Source organism: Leptomonas pyrrhocoris, assembly GCF_001293395.1.
Source record: "Leptomonas pyrrhocoris isolate H10 chromosome Unknown, whole genome shotgun sequence".
NCBI classification, from domain to species: Eukaryota; Euglenozoa; class Kinetoplastea; order Trypanosomatida; family Trypanosomatidae; genus Leptomonas; species Leptomonas pyrrhocoris.
In genome coordinates this window covers 17,806-32,452 of record NW_015438391.1, presented here as the reverse complement: position 1 = coordinate 32,452, position 14,647 = coordinate 17,806, and the positions used below count along the sequence as shown (strand labels likewise).

Below are 14,647 nucleotides of genomic sequence, written 5' to 3'. Positions count from 1 at the left end.
TTGCAACCGAGGCAGCTCTCTCTTCCAAGACCTGCTTTCGTTTCTCTTCACACGGTACCTCCTGCGTCTCATGCGGGTAGTGCTCCCCGAAACACCGTTACGGGAAATACAATTTTTCTGTTTCGTCATAGTCCATAACCGCAGCGCACGTAATTATCTGAGCGATGAGCGACAAGTACCTGCGCAATGAGCAGCAGCAGCTGCTCAACTCCATCGGTACGGAGGTGTGCTGGGGCTGGTCACCGGCGGTGGACTTCGTCTCCTTGCTCGCGCAGCGTCCGTGTCGTGCAGTTAAAACGCCGAATTCCGTTGCCCACGCGAGACCGAGCGAAAACGCGAACGCTCCACAAGCGGTGCCGGCGTCGTCGGAAACCACGACCGCGAAAAGCAAAGACGAGCTAGACTTTGAGGCGCTTCTTGCCCAAGCGCGCAGTCATAAGTCCGACGCACCTGACAAGGCGTCCACGGAGGCACCGGCGGCTGCCACCGCCGCTACCAGTAGTGACGCAGACAACGACGTGCACGTCCTCCTGGCAGGTGCGTGCGACATCCGTCACATTCTCCGCACCCTCTCCGCCTTGCGCGCGTCTGACGCACACGGAGCGACAACGGAGACCTCGTCGACACCGACCTATCACTTTTACCTCTACGAGCCGAACCTGCGACTGCACTGCCGGCATCTCTTCTTTTTGCAGTGGCTGTTGGATAGCATGTTCGCCCTGGAGGAGCTGGAGGAACGCGTGCTGATGTTCCTCGATGTGTATGGAAACTCCTTAATGCGTGAGATCACAGCGGCGCAGGTGCGCAACGTCGTGCAGCGGCTGCGCAAGGCGTTGGAGAACGATTCCTCCGCGCTTCACAAAATTGTGTCGTTTGCGGAGATGAAGTACAAGGAGCGCGACTTTGTGGAGAGCCAGCTGTCACACTGGAGCTCCGACGCCTCGGTGTGCGACATCGAGTCGCAGTGGACGCAGCGCGTACGGCAAGAGATGGCGGAGCGCTACGACAATCGCGACAACATCATCGACTGGGACTTCGTTTTTCACCTCACCGAGTACACGAACCTGCTGAAGTTTCCGGAATACCGCACGTGGCGCAACACGGGGGTAGCGTTTGACACCAGCCACATCAACCCTCGCCGTGGCTTTTCGTACGACTACAAGATGCCGAACAAGACGCTGTGCTTCTTCTCTCGCACCGGGCGCGGCACCTACGCGGGGGACATCAAGAACGGCCCTTTCTTCGCCTTTGGCGCGTTGACGGACAACGCACACATTCGCCACCGCACGACAGATGGGACGTGCAAGTACGGCAACGGCGTCGTTTCTCTGCACAACGTCCGGGCCTGGCTTTATACGTTGATGACCGGCCTGCCGTGGCCGTGGGCGGACCACGCCTTCGCCTGGGACGCCGCGAAGAACTACAACTACCTTCCTCCTGGTACCCCGAGCGGAGTGGAGTATGCCGCGTCGCTGCCGAAGGTGCGAGTGCACATCTTGGGTCTCGACTGGGATCGCTTTGTGCTGCACCGTAGGGAGGGAAAGGTGCCTCGCATGGATGCCGCCTTCTTTGGAACCTCTTGCACGCAGTTCATGACGCCAGAGTTCTTTCAGTGGGTCATGCAGGAGGAGAACGGCGTGGTGGTGGCGGAGACGGCGAAGTTCATCGTGGATGCCGAGGATGTCGCGAAGGACGCGTACGTGGCGAAGGTGGAAAGCTCCGCGAAAGACGCCGAGTGGGCGAAGGAAGAGGCGCTGACGAGGCTGTTGCACGAAGGTACACCGGAGCCGCGTCCCGTGCAAGGGTCCATGACGGAGGCGCAGAGGGTGTCGGCGAGGCGATACGCGCAGCCTGCCTTGCTCGCCTTCGTCCCTTCTCGCTCCGAGTAAGTTCTCCCTTTCCGTGGCTTTTCAACACTCCGTTGCTGCCGTCCAGTTGGTGGACATGCGAAGCAATCAGAAGTGTCGAGGGGGCGTGCGCTAATGCTTCTTTCCTATGTAAGGCGGAGAAACGAACGAGCTTTAAAAAGATGGATAACGTCGTTCACCTCTTCAGCCTCAGCTATTCTAATCAACACTCTAAGCAACGAAAAAAAGCGGAGATGGTAATTTCCTGTGCGAAGGAGCTCGCGCTGACCAGAAGCTCTTAAAGACGGCGTCGCTTCTGCTTGACCAGCTCCTTTCGATGAGCCATTGCAAGCAAACCCAACGACGTTTTTATTTATTTATAGCTTTTTACAGCACATACGTGAAGAAGGATGCACACGACCTGTCGTTGCCTATGCTTCTTCGCTTCTGCCAAACTTTCCCCCTTTGTTGTCTCGCACTTCTCGTGACCGTATGCGTTATTCTTTGCTTTGTTTTCCTGCGGTGCGTACGGAAGCTGAAACGCAGTTGGAAACGTGAATTACGCATGTATTACGTGCGCCAGAGTCGCAGGTAAATTAGACCTCTTCTGTCATAGATTTGTACTCGCAGGGGCGCTCATTAGAGCTTCGACTGCACTGCTCACACACATCTACTCAAAAGTATTAGACTCGGGTAAGCCGTCAGGTTGAACACGCGCGATACGCATTGATCCCGCCGAGCACCTACTCCTTACCCCCTTTGTGAGCGATTCGTTGACGCAGAAGTTGGTGAGGAATAAAGAGCCACATAGACGCACCCACGCCCACGCATTCTGGGTACCCTGTATAGAATCCACATATACATATACAAAGAGAGAAACAGAACGAAAAGAGTCACCAGCGGGTGTTTTATTGGTTGTTTTTACCGTTTCAACTTCTTTGTTGTTTCTTTGAATCCTGGTATTTGTGAGGGCGTGCCGTAGAAGCACCGAGGCGCGTTGACACGTTCAGTTGGTCCCCGAACGTATATCGAGTAATCGCTCAACTCATGCCGGCAGAAAAGAAGCCGCCGGTGCAGCCGCTGTCGCGCTCCCTGAGCGACTCCGTGGACTTGGCGGAGTTCCTCGCGGCGAAGCAGTCCCGCTCGCCTGGATGGCTGGACGCGGTGAGCCGCGGGCAATCCTCGCAGTCGCGCTCCGCCTCTGCCGCCAACGCCACGGCATCCGCCTCTGTCAACCCGAACAGCGACAACCACAACAGTACGACGCTGCACACCACACAGGGCGGCGGCAGCACCAGCCTCGGCGAGCACACCCCGTCCACGAATCGATACCCGGCGGAGGCGACGGCGATGGGGAGCCCAATTCCGGTCGACACGGATGACTCCGACGCGAACATTAACCAACTCATCTCCCACCTCGGCGCACGCGGTGCGAGCACATCAGACGAGGCGCACCCCCTTCCTACGGCAACAAACGGAGGGGGGCCACAACACCGGACGACGCCTCCGCCTGCACCAATGCCAGCCGGGTCAGCCCCGCAGGCGGCATCGCCGCCCTCACCGCGGCCCATCACCGCTGTCTACGTCCCCCATCCGACGGCGCGTGGTGATATCGGTAATAAAACCGCTAGGTCAATCACTGCCCAAGGTGGACCGCTGATGCCGCCGCCGGCGCTCACCATAGCACCACCGCAAACGTCCGCCGCGCCAACTGACTTACAAAACTTTCCATTTGGAGAACGGCACAACCCCGCCGCCAGTGCAGAGCAGCCGACGCCGGTGCCGTGGGAAAGCGGGCTGCGCGACATTACCGTCACCACGGACACCTCACCGCATGCAACTGCGTATTCCTCGGCGCTGATGCAAGCGCTGTCCCGCAAGGAGGGCGCGGCAGTTCTGACCAGCCAGTGGGTCTCAACCACGCCTCGCTCCCACTCCTATAGCGTTACCGACGATCAAGACCACCACGGCACCACGAGCAGCTCCGCCTACCCACCCGACATTTATGAGGAGGCGATGCGCGCCAAGGTGGCGAAGCAACAGTGGATGGCGTTGGAGCGTGCGCGGCAGGGCGTGCTAGAAGAGGCACGGCGTCGCCGAGACTGCCCCTTCGCTCCGCAGGTCTCTCCGTACGCATCACGGCTGCAGCGGCCGCCGTCTCTACGACCGGAGAACCGCGTCCAGTCGGAGATCATCCGTCGCAAGCAGTCGCTCGCAAAGCGGCAGCAGCAGGAGGTGGAACGCGAGCTGCGCGAGTGCACCTTCCGCCCGCTGACGCTGCGCGCGGCGCAGTTAGACCCCGCCGCCCTCACCCCTGCGGGGCCGGCGGTGTTCCACAACTTGTACGCAGAAGCGGAGGATCGGCGCGCCTTCGAGGCGGAGGTGAAGCCGCTGCTTCTCCGGCAGATGGAGGGCCGCGTGCAGCCGTCGCCGCTGCGGCCGGAGCGGTTGGCGGAGGTGGTGGATCGCTTGTGTGCACGAGGTGTGGTCCGAACGGCGGACCCAGCCCCGTACGAGGGGGAGGAAGGGGCAGGGGCAGCTCCGTATGCGGCTCGCTCGACGGCAGGTGGAACCGAGGCGATGACGGCGCCGAACTCTGCAGATCAGCAGCACCAACCTCTCCTCTCCGCGGCGTCGCAGCGCATTGTCGCGGCGCAGGTAGCCGCCGGTGAGCGGGACCCCGACATTGTGCGCCACCTCTACCGTCAAGCCGAGCGGGACGCGATGAAGGATCGGCTTCGGCTGCAGCTGGATGAGGAGAAGGAGCGCGTCGCGCGGGCGGAGCAGGCCTTGATCTTCGCCGAGGACCGCCGGCGTCTGCAGCAGGAATACTACCGGTCTGTCCTTGCGGCGAAGTACAGGGCCTTGGCTAAGTACGTGAGCGAGACCCAACACATGTCGTACCGTGCCGCAGCGCCGCAGTCCGTTGCCCTCCTCGCTCGGGCCTCCTTTGACCTGCTTAGCACAGACGAAACGGAGGAGCTGCTGAGTGCAGTGGAGAACTGTGGGCAGCACAAACTGCGCGAGGCAGAGTTCGTCGCCGTCGTCTTTCGGTACTTTGCGGAGCAGCAGGTGGCGCCGGCTGAGGCCGCGTTGCTCACCCGACCCCCGCCCGCATGCGCCGTCGCAGGAAGCGGGGCCGCAAATGCGAAGCGGGCGAGCAGTGCCCCGCGCTCCGCTGGCGGCGGCAGCGTGGCCGGTTCGCCGCTCAACCTGCCACGAATTAAACGTGAGAAACCGGACCCGGCGCTCATCGCCCAAATCCGCGAGAACCGTGCGCTGGCGCTGGAGGAGTGGAAGAAGGAGCATCAGCGCCGACGCGGCATTGCGGAGGGCGTCGTGACGGACGAGGACTACCCTTTCCGACCCGCACCTCGACGTCTCATCCCGTACGAGTGCAGACCCGATGTCGTGGTGCCGGTGAAAATGACGAAGAGTGAGGCGCTGCGGCGCGCCTACATCGCGTCTCGTCAACAAGCGCCCGACGTTCCTGCTGTGCATGCTCCATCCACAAAGGTCGACAACGGTTCCTCGATGGTGAGTGCATCAGCCGCAGAGCAGACTTCCACTGCCCGGGAGCTCTTCTCGCAATTAGCCAACACTGCGGAGGGTATCGCCAGTGGGCATGGTCGTGCTGGTGGCGCAACTCCAAGAGCGCGCTCACGCAGCGGAGCCGCGGCGGCGGCACTGGGCCCGTCAGATCGTGAGCGCAGCGCAGCCAGGCAGAGCACTTCACCCGCACCACGGCCACAACCGCGGGCTGCCTCTGTCGGGACTCGCGGGCCTTCCCGCTCGCCGCCGCAAGCGACGTCTGTTAAGTCAGGCCAACAGGCAGCGCTGCCCGCAGCAAAGACAGGCAACGCTACGCCGGCTCCCTACCGTGCAAGGGCACCACTACCGAGCTCTTTAGCGACACAGCAGCAGCAGCAACGAGCTCTTAGCTCATCACCTGCCGTGCACCGCGACACGGCACACCCGCTGACGACTCCAAAGCCGACGGAGACAACACGCCGACCTCCGATAGATCTGCCTGCGCCGCCGTTGTCATTTGTGGAGCAAATCATGCAGAGCACCCCGGAAGAACGGGCACGTCTTGGACGTGCGCTGCTGCTTCGCCAGCTGCGCGAACACCAGCGCCGGCGAGCGGTCTGACACGCACACGCACACACACACACACACACACACACACACGTATCTGAAAGCCTGAAAGATGTAAGAATAATTTTAACAAGAAGGGAGTTGATGAAACTCATAGAACAGCTTATTCATACAAAGACGTATGTGGAGCGTTGTGGGGCAGACGCGATTGATCAACCTTATTGTAGAAAAGAGTCATCTTGGTAACGAACATACATGCATCAGTGCGCTTTTTTTTGTTTCCTCGGTGCTCGGAGTTACGCTTTCCAATCCTGTGTGTTTGTGTTTCAAATTTTTTTGTTTTGGGAAGAGAGTCACAAGTTTGGACATTCATGCGTGCGTAGCGGTAATGCACACTGGTTTAAAAACGCCCCTCATTTGCAAGACGATTCAAATGGATCTTGCCGCATTGCTGAACCCGTGGACCTTTCTTGCGACTGTAGCAATCACACAAGTGCGTGCTCCACGGTGGATATTTGCGGAGAACGCTTTTCAGTGAGTTTCGTGTTGGAGAAGGTAAGCTACTTCGAAACTTCGAAACGGCGCCGACGAACTCCTATCGCCCGTCTCTGTCTCTCTTTGCCCGTTCTGTTTCTTATCTCAACGTTCATTTCATCGAACGCAGCAGCTGAAAAAGGTTCTCGAAAAGAAAAAGGCCACATTGAGGTTTTTTACAACTCGGACGGTTGTTGACCTTCTCCCTTCATTTCTTTTTGTATTATTATTACCTTTTTTATAGGATGCGTACGCAGCGACCGCTCCCACCTCTTTCGGGATCTAAAGATGGCGCATCGTCGCCAAATCCACACCCAGCAGCCAAGGGCACGACGGACGACTACGCCCTGTGCCAAGAGTACGCCAGCTACATTGCTCAGCTGCGCGGTCTGCTCGAGGAGACGACGGGGCAGCCACCGCGCGACGTGAGCATAGCTGAAGTCGAGCACCGCGTCGCGCTCATTCAGTCCGCCCTGGACGAGGTGGAGCGTCGCAATGCGGAGACGCGCTGGCGGATTGAAATGCGACAGAACCAGCGCTTCTTAGACACCTACGCTCGCCGCATCAAGGCCGAGGAGGAGGCCGAGCGGAAGCGACAGTACGAGGAAAAGCAGCGCCGTGCGCAGGTGGAGGAGATGCGCAGCATGCAGGTGGCCTACTACAAGGACCGCAACGAGCGCACCGACGCAAAGGCGCAGCAGTGCCGCACGCACAACGAAAAGGCACAGGAGGAAACGGTGGAGAGGGCCGGCACGAATGAGGGGCGCCGCACGCGCAACCTGGCGAACCTCGCGATGGAGCGCCAACGCAAGCAGAAGGAGCTGCACGATCGAGAACAGATGAAGCAGACGTACGCCCGCCAGGTGCGGGAGCGTCGCGCTGCGCAGACGGCGCGGGAGCAGGCGAAGAAGGCGCGCGAGGCGGAGATCCACAGTCAGGAGATCGAAATGAAACTCGCCACGATCCGTGAGTCCAAGATGAGTAAGTGGTCGGCTAAGAAGGCGGCGAGCCGCGCCAAGTCGAAGGTAGTGTGGGAGAACGGTGAGGCCATTCTGGAAACGGTCCGCAGGGACCACGACAAGCTCGTCAGTGAACTCAACCAGCGCCAAAAGCAGCAGGAGGAGCGCTTCGCCGAAAACAAGGCAGAGCAAGAATCCTACCTGCGTCAGCGCGCGCAGTTCCACGCCGCTCGGCAGGAGCAGCAGCAGGCGACGCTGCGGAGGGTGATCGAGCAGCGCGTGTCTCGTGGCACGGAAATTGTGAAGGGGGCCGGCGAAAAGAAGGAGAGGGCGGAGAGGGCGAAGGAGCGGCAGGCGGCGCAGTACGTGGAGGCGGGCCGAGAGCTGGACGAGGACATTTCGCTGCATCAACAACGTGCCCAGGAGTTGCAGGAGCAGCGCTACAACGCGGCACTGGTCCAAAACTATCGCCGATGGAACCACCGCGCGGCACGCATTATGGAGGAGTTGCAGGAGGCATTGCAAGAAGACGAAAGCCCGGTAGCTAAGCAGGTCAGTGCCGCGAATCGCGATTCGGCTGCTGCAGCCGATATGTACAGTGGCTCTGAAAGCAGTCGAAGGGCGGTTGCGCTGCCTTTGCCAGAGGACTTCGACGTTTGATTTTTGCCGTTCTCTGTTTTGGCTTTCCTTCTAAAGTACACATGCGACATAAGCGGGGCGACCCGTGCAGTTTTCTTACGCAAATCTATCAGCTTCGTCTTCTTCTCCTACTGCTCCTTGAACAATCACCCAGCGACGGCGTTTTATTTTTGCAGCGATATGCAGTGGGTTGTAAGGTTAAAAACACGCCGTCTTCGCCGTCATCTTTGTTTGTTTCGTTTTTATCACAGTTTCACGAGCACCTTCAGAGAAGTCGGCATTTCCTCTTTCCAATTTCTTCCCACGTCGTGTTCATGCGGATCAAACTCAGCAGACGTGTGTCGTGGCGTGAATGGAGGTGGCTGTTTCCTCATCTTTCTTTTCACTCTATCTCAGATGTATTTTATCTTGTACATGTGTACGTTTTTTTTTTGTTAATGGTCACTTGCGGTTGCAGTTACATGTGTACTCCCCCAACAAGTGCGCTGTGTTTCCGTTAAGATGCAAAAGAGACCGCTCTTAATAGCCGGAGGTCGTGAAGCATCTACTGTGTGCAGGGAAAAGAAACGTTTTCCCTTCGCTGCTCTTGCGCCGCGTAAGCGTGCTTCTGCGATAGGTGCAATTATGGTGCTCTTTTTTTGTTGTTGTTGATGACGCCTCCGCGCGTTGGGATGACTGCGTTGAAGTCCTGATGCTGTCCGTCTGCTCTGTGATATCGAGGCTTCGACACGCAGAATGTCGGCTTTCAGCTTTGGCTTGCGAGTTTGCCTTTACATGAACTCTTCTCTGCTTCCCTTCGCGCCTTCCCCCCCCCCCCCACCAATGACCTCCTTTGTCCTTCTCGAGCTGCACTGCCTGTTCCAACGTTGTGCCTCACACATGAGTTAAACCCCGTGCCGCGGAGCATTATCGCCGTGTGTTGTTTCATCGTCCAACCGAGAGCCGATGCGCCACACGTTCTCTTGACATTTTGCCGTCGAACAATCAGCAAAGGTGCCGCGTCACCTGCGCTTTTACGAGGCTCTCTCGCTCTGTGCTGGAAACACAATAATCAAAGCATTTTTTTTTTGTTTGTCTGTTTTCATAGAAAGTGTTTTGGCTGTGCACTTCAAATGCCGTCCTACGGCAACATGATGGATCGTGCGGATGGGGCAGCAGCTGCTGCATCACAGTTTAGTCCTCTGCAGCCTTTCTTCCTCGGCCCCGTCCCGCCCCAGCCGCCATCTCCATCGCCACCACAACCACCACAACCGCAGCGCTCCATCCTCGAGATGCTTCCGGACGAAACGATGATTCCTTCGCTACTCGTTCTCTTTCTAGCCAGCCTAAGTCTCACGCTCACCAACGCCCTCTTCAACCTCTTCGCACAGCGCGACCGCAGCGTGACGGACACCTTCCGGCAGTGGAGCCGCGTGCTGTGGATGAGCCGTGCGGCCCACATCGTCGAGGCCCCGTCATCCGCCGAGGCCCACCGCCTCACCCACACGCGGCACATCGTTGCAGTCTCCGTGCAGCACACGCCGCTGATGTCGCCGGTCGAGCTCTACGACAGCGCAGCTTTTTTTCGCGGCATCGCGGCGCCCGGCGCGGACCCGGAGGATCCTTCCTTCGCCATCGAAAGCCTCGCACGCGCGCAGACCGCCGGGCCGGCGTCTTTTATGGCGGGCAGTCAGACAGTGACCGTACCAGCGGCGGAGATGGCGGCCGTCTATCAAAGCGAGAACCCGTCTCCCCCTGTCCCTGCCCCTGTCGTCACGGAGGCCCTGACCAACACGATGGAGGCTGTCCGTCTTGAGATTCAGCGCCTCATCTTTCGTTTTCACCCCTACTACATCATTCTGTGCTCCATCAAAGCATGCGCGATGCTGCTGTACATCCAATACCACTTTGACTCGATTGATGGCGGGTGGCGACGCCTCTGCGTGTGTGGCGCGGCGAACATCTTCTCTGGACTACTGACCTCTGTGTGGGAGTACCTCAACGTTATACTGCTGCCGCTCGACCGCGACCGTGCGAAGACGGCCGCTGTGAAGGTGGACGAGGGGAAGAAGGACTCCGTCTTTATTGTCGAGCTGCTGTTCCGCATTAGCAGCCTGGAGCTGGATGACCTGCCGACGGTGTTGACGCAAGGCTCCAGCTTTGTGGCCTTCGCCGCGGTGCTGGTGCCGATGCTGCTGGTGTTTTGTGTTCGAGGCCTGGCCCAGTACTGCTGGGTGTACGTCCCTCTGTTGCTTGTGTACGCGCTGGTGCGCCACCTGTACTACCGCGGGGCCGGCGCACCGCCCTCGTCCACCGCACGCAACGCCAATGCGGTTTTCGGCATGACGAGCGAGATGGTGAAGGCGTTTTTGTTGAAGACGTTCACCTTCTTTGTGGTGCTCGTCACGGTGCAGTCGGCGTTCCTGTTGGGCCTGGCAGGCGCAGAGAACGCGTCGTACGACGGCGCCTTGCATTACGTTAAGGAACACCAGGTGGGCTTGCACCGTAGCAATTTTGCGTCCACGTTTCAAAAGCTGTGTCTGTTGAGCCAACTGTTTTTGTAAAGAGTTTTCTTTGGCGATGCACCGAAGACAGCTTCCCCAAGGAGTCACTCGCAGCGTCTCATCGCTTCTCGACGGCGCACTCTGTTCTTCTCCACTTCTTTTTTCCTTTCCGTTTCTATCTTATTAAAGAGTTCTCCTTTTCCCTTTTGTATCGTATTCCAGTAATGCATCCACCGAGCCCCGGCGGCAGGCTTAACAGAGATATTTAGAACTGAAGTGCTGTGGATCGGAACACAGCTCCTCGTACCAATATACGTGGATATGTATATATATTGCACGTGGCCTCGGGCAATCGTCTTGAGGTCCCATCGTGTCCCGGAACAGGCCTGCTAAACCAGTGACTCGCCATCGAGTAAGTGTTTGTGTGTTTGACTTCTCCGACTGTCCTTCTGCTACGCCGCTTCTCTCCTCTCTCTCTCTCGCTTGAGTGGAATGTCAACGTACCACCACCACCCTATACGTTTGAGAGAGAGAGAAAAAGAAACGTTAGAGGTAAGAACGTGGTCAACGGTCTGTTGTTGGCCGTCTCTGCGGGATCTGTCTTACGTGCCGCGTATTTTCACTCCTCTGGAAGCCACACTGTAAAACACGATAACAGTTGTGCACCCACTTAGGTGTGTTTACAGCACAACATCGCCTTTTTGGTTGTTTGTCCGAGCCGCGCACGGGGCGGTGGTTAAACCCACGAAGACGGTTGCACGTATTTCTAGCTCGTATGTATCGCATCTCTTGCGCCGCGCCGACGGGCTCGCCGGGTGCGTCGCACCTCGTGCAAACTGCGGCGTCGTGCCGCATGTTTGCGACGTCGTCTGCGCTGCTTCAGCTGCAGCACAAGGACCGCATTTACGGCTCCCACGGCGCCGGTCTCGTGAAGCACGAGTCGATGGCCACCAAAGACTTGCGCAACACGTTTGCGCGCAACGTCGTAAACGCCGCCCCAGCGGCCGATCTCTTCCGCAGCAAAGTGCACGAAGGCCTCGGCACCAGTGATAAAGATCCGTACTCGCGTACGCTGCCGAACCAGGAGTCGCGTGCGCCAGAGAGCTCCGTACTGCGCTCCGCCGCGGTCAGCGCCCCGTCGTTGGAGGAGCGGCTGCGCCTGGACAGGAAATGGGGCACGCTGCAGTACTGGTTGGGCGACCAGTACCCCCGGCTGCCCGTTTTCGTGGAGCAGCTCCTCGTCACGGACGCCCCGCCGGTATCGCCGGCGGCAGATCGCATGGTGCAGAGCTTTGCCGCAGAGGTCATCCCCAGGTTAGCAAGCGACGCCGCTGCTCCAAACGCACAGCAGAAGCTGGAAGAGACGTGGACGCGCGCCGTGCAGGCGTATGGCAAGCTGAACACGACGCACGTATTCAATAAGGACGCCTTTCTGCGAGAGTTGGCGGCGCTGCACGCGAGTTGTGTGGCGGAGATGACGGCGCTGACACCGCGCGAGGATGGTGCCCTCGCCCTGGAGGTGCTGCGCCGCAAGGCGGTCGAGAAGCGCAATGCCTTTCTCAAAGAAGACGTGCTGCCGCTCGTGAAAAACAGTCCGTACCTCGGCTACGGTGACGCCGTGTGGCGCATCTTCTTCGACAGCGTCAACGCGCACAGGGCGGAGCTCTTTTCTTCGACCGTTTCCCCCGGTCACGCCACGCTGGGGTTTGCTTGGGATGCCCTCATGATGGAGGATGCGGTGCGCACGCCGGCCATGACGGCGCCCGTCGCCTTGTACCTGCTGCTAGCTGCGATTTCAGAGAGCCACACGCGGGCGCCGCCGGAGCTGCGCGGTGCGTCGGCGCACTTAGATGACGGCGTTGGCGGCGATGACGTGCAGCGGCTTCCGGCCGACTCCATGCGTCTAGTCAGTCCCGTGGCAAAGCGTACCTTTGCGGAGAAGGCGGTACGGGCGTTGCTGGATCAGGCACAGGACTGCGGACGTCTGGCGAAGGCACTGCGGGCGGAGGGGCTCTACGACTGGGCACGCGAGGCGGCGCTGTGCGAGGCGATGTTGGATGACCAGCAGCTCCTGCAGGCGGACGTGGTAGACGCTGTGGAACGCTTCGACAGCACGGCAGAGGTGAAGTCGCTGCTGCACTCCCTCCTGAGCGGCCTCGACGACGCGGCCAAGGCGCACGTCCGACATGTCTTTCAACTCACGGACGGCCGCAACGCCGGTAGGAATCAGCCGTTGATTGATTGGGATGCGGCGATGGCCGCCGTCGACTGGACTACGCGGTGGCGCCAACACGCACGCGCGCTGCTGAGCGATCCCGCCACCCTCGCCGCGACTCAGAAAATCCTGAAGAATGCGGTGGGTGCCAAGGGGGCGACGAAGCGGCTCTTCACGCAGGAGTACGCCGATGAGCTGCAGGGTGTGCTGAACCGCCGCAGCGACCGCGCCACGGTGCGTAACGCCAAGGTGGGGCAGTTGGTGCGCCACCTCACCTCCTATCAGCAGGTGGATCGCACGCTGGGGGTGCTGCGCAAGGCGGGCGTGTCGCTGGACGAACTGGAGTCGGCGGCGACGGCCGTGGAGCGCCAACAACTCGTACGACGCCCACAGGTGGACAGCGGGGTGCTCGACTTACTCCTAGATGCCATTAGGCAGCGTCACCCGTCGTGGGGGTCGAGCGGGGTGCTGCTCCCCGCTGCTCCTGCCGTGGCGCAGGCCAACCCTGCGCTGTGGTACGTGGAGTGCATGGCGCGCATGTACATCCGTCTGTGTTACGTCCCGCAGGCGGCGGCGGCCAGCATGGCGCAGCGCACGCGCCGTCGCATTGGCGCCGTCGGGCTCGCAACGACGCAGTTCAACGTGCCGGCGGAGATGGGTGTGGTGGAGCAGTACGACAACCTGCAGTACAAGCGCTACGATTGGCAGGGCTGGTACCAGCGCATGGTGGACGTGCACAACCGCAACGTGTCGATCCGCTGCCGCCTTGACGAGTTGAAGCGGCTCGACGCCTACGGCAACCCGTTTGTGGAGCTGCAAACGGAGCGGCGCCTGCGCATTCTCGCGGGGGATCGCGTCGGCATGGGGGTGCTGAAGCTGGACAGCGACAAGTACGAGGACCAATCGGACAACATCACCTACGGCTCGACCAAGGTCTCCGAGCTGCTCGCCGACGCCCGCAAGGCACAGCTCGGCCGGGAGTACTGGCCGACAGTAGAGGTGAAGGTGCGGCGGCCGTCTGGGCAGAGCAAGACGTACTACTCCGTTTTGGATGATTCTCGTATCGAGGCGAGGAGCAAGGAGTTGTACGAGAAGTACCGCGAGGCGAAGAAGCGCAGTCTGTTCGTCACACCGATGGACATGTGGCTGGATGTGAAGGGTATGCAGGTGCGCAAGACAGCCGACACGGCGGACGCGCAGGGCTACACGGTGGACACGTTGCAGGACGCGATGGACGAACCGGCAAGGAAGGAGTAACGGTTCTTCTTCTCTTATTTCTCACCCCCCCCCCTCCTCGCCGCTCTGCGCTGCGTTTGCGGTGTTCAGCTTTTCGTTGTTGAGTTGTTAATGCTCTTGCAATGTCGGCCCTTTGTGTGGTTGTTGGTACTGTGTGGTTTTCACGTTTGATGCCGTTGTTGAGGCCACAGGAAACTGTTTGAAGAATCACAGACAACAGAAAGCTCTCTTTTTAGCTGAAACCCGAATAATACGTGTTGATTTGACAGGTGGACGTCGCGCCTTCAGACACACACACACAAACACACACGCAAACTTGCTAGTTTATTGTTGACGCGCTGTGATACCAACTGGGTGTTTGCAAGCAGGTATTTTCACCCTTCATCAAGTAGGTGAGAGTCAATCGGTGGTGCAGCCGTTCGCCGCATTTTCTGCTCATCACCACCGGGAGTTTCGGCGTGGCGTTGGCTGCGATGCGCGCTGCTTTCACACTTATCGCTGGACCCACTGTGCCCGCCGGAGAGATGAAAACGTGACCGACGCTCTAGTGCTCTCTGTCAGGGTAGCCGCACCTGCAACCGAATCACTCACTTCAACTTTTCTTTTCTTGTGTCATCCCCTTTCGCTGCTCCATTG

At 59.4% G+C, this 14,647-nt stretch overlaps 5 protein-coding genes across 8 annotated transcripts; all 5 read left to right on the top strand.

Moving 5' to 3' along the window:
- Nucleotides 1–28: 28 nt before the first annotated feature.
- ABB37_09796 (hypothetical protein) lies at nucleotides 29–1,889 on the top strand (the record flags this gene model as incomplete). Its single annotated transcript, XM_015809429.1, has 1 exon — nucleotides 29–1,889. Exon 1 carries the CDS (start codon nucleotides 165–167, stop codon nucleotides 1,887–1,889), a length of 1,725 nt encoding a protein of 574 aa, XP_015651911.1. The 5' UTR covers nucleotides 29–164.
- Nucleotides 1,890–2,894: 1,005 nt separating this feature from the next.
- On the top strand, nucleotides 2,895–5,999 carry ABB37_09795 (hypothetical protein; the record flags this gene model as incomplete). The annotated part of the gene is made up of 1 exon (XM_015809428.1): nucleotides 2,895–5,999. The coding sequence occupies one exon, from the start codon at nucleotides 2,895–2,897 to the stop codon at nucleotides 5,997–5,999; it is 3,105 nt and encodes a 1,034-aa protein (XP_015651910.1).
- A 609-nt stretch (nucleotides 6,000–6,608) lies between these two features.
- ABB37_09794 (hypothetical protein) lies at nucleotides 6,609–8,098 on the top strand (the record flags this gene model as incomplete). Of its 2 annotated transcripts, none has more annotated exons than XM_015809427.1 (1): nucleotides 6,609–8,098. In XM_015809427.1, the coding sequence occupies exon 1, from the start codon at nucleotides 6,725–6,727 to the stop codon at nucleotides 8,096–8,098; it is 1,374 nt and encodes a 457-aa protein (XP_015651909.1). In that variant the 5' UTR covers nucleotides 6,609–6,724. The 2 variants fall into 2 exon arrangements, with proteins under 2 accessions (XP_015651909.1, XP_015651908.1); XM_015809426.1 differs by having other exon boundaries at nucleotides 6,612–8,098.
- Nucleotides 8,099–8,922: 824 nt separating this feature from the next.
- ABB37_09793 (hypothetical protein) lies at nucleotides 8,923–10,620 on the top strand (the record flags this gene model as incomplete). The annotated part of the gene is made up of 1 exon (XM_015809425.1): nucleotides 8,923–10,620. The coding sequence occupies exon 1, from the start codon at nucleotides 9,190–9,192 to the stop codon at nucleotides 10,618–10,620; it is 1,431 nt and encodes a 476-aa protein (XP_015651907.1). The 5' UTR covers nucleotides 8,923–9,189.
- Nucleotides 10,621–11,086: 466 nt separating this feature from the next.
- ABB37_09792 (mitochondrial edited mRNA stability factor 1 subunit) lies at nucleotides 11,087–14,032 on the top strand (the record flags this gene model as incomplete). 3 transcript variants are annotated; one of them, XM_015809424.1, is made up of 1 exon in its annotated part: nucleotides 11,087–14,032. In XM_015809424.1, exon 1 carries the CDS (start codon nucleotides 11,336–11,338, stop codon nucleotides 14,030–14,032), a length of 2,697 nt encoding a protein of 898 aa, XP_015651906.1. In that variant the 5' UTR covers nucleotides 11,087–11,335. The 3 variants fall into 3 exon arrangements, with proteins under 3 accessions (XP_015651906.1, XP_015651905.1, XP_015651904.1); XM_015809423.1 differs by having other exon boundaries at nucleotides 11,095–14,032; XM_015809422.1 differs by having other exon boundaries at nucleotides 11,101–14,032.
- Nucleotides 14,033–14,647: the final 615 nt, after the last annotated feature.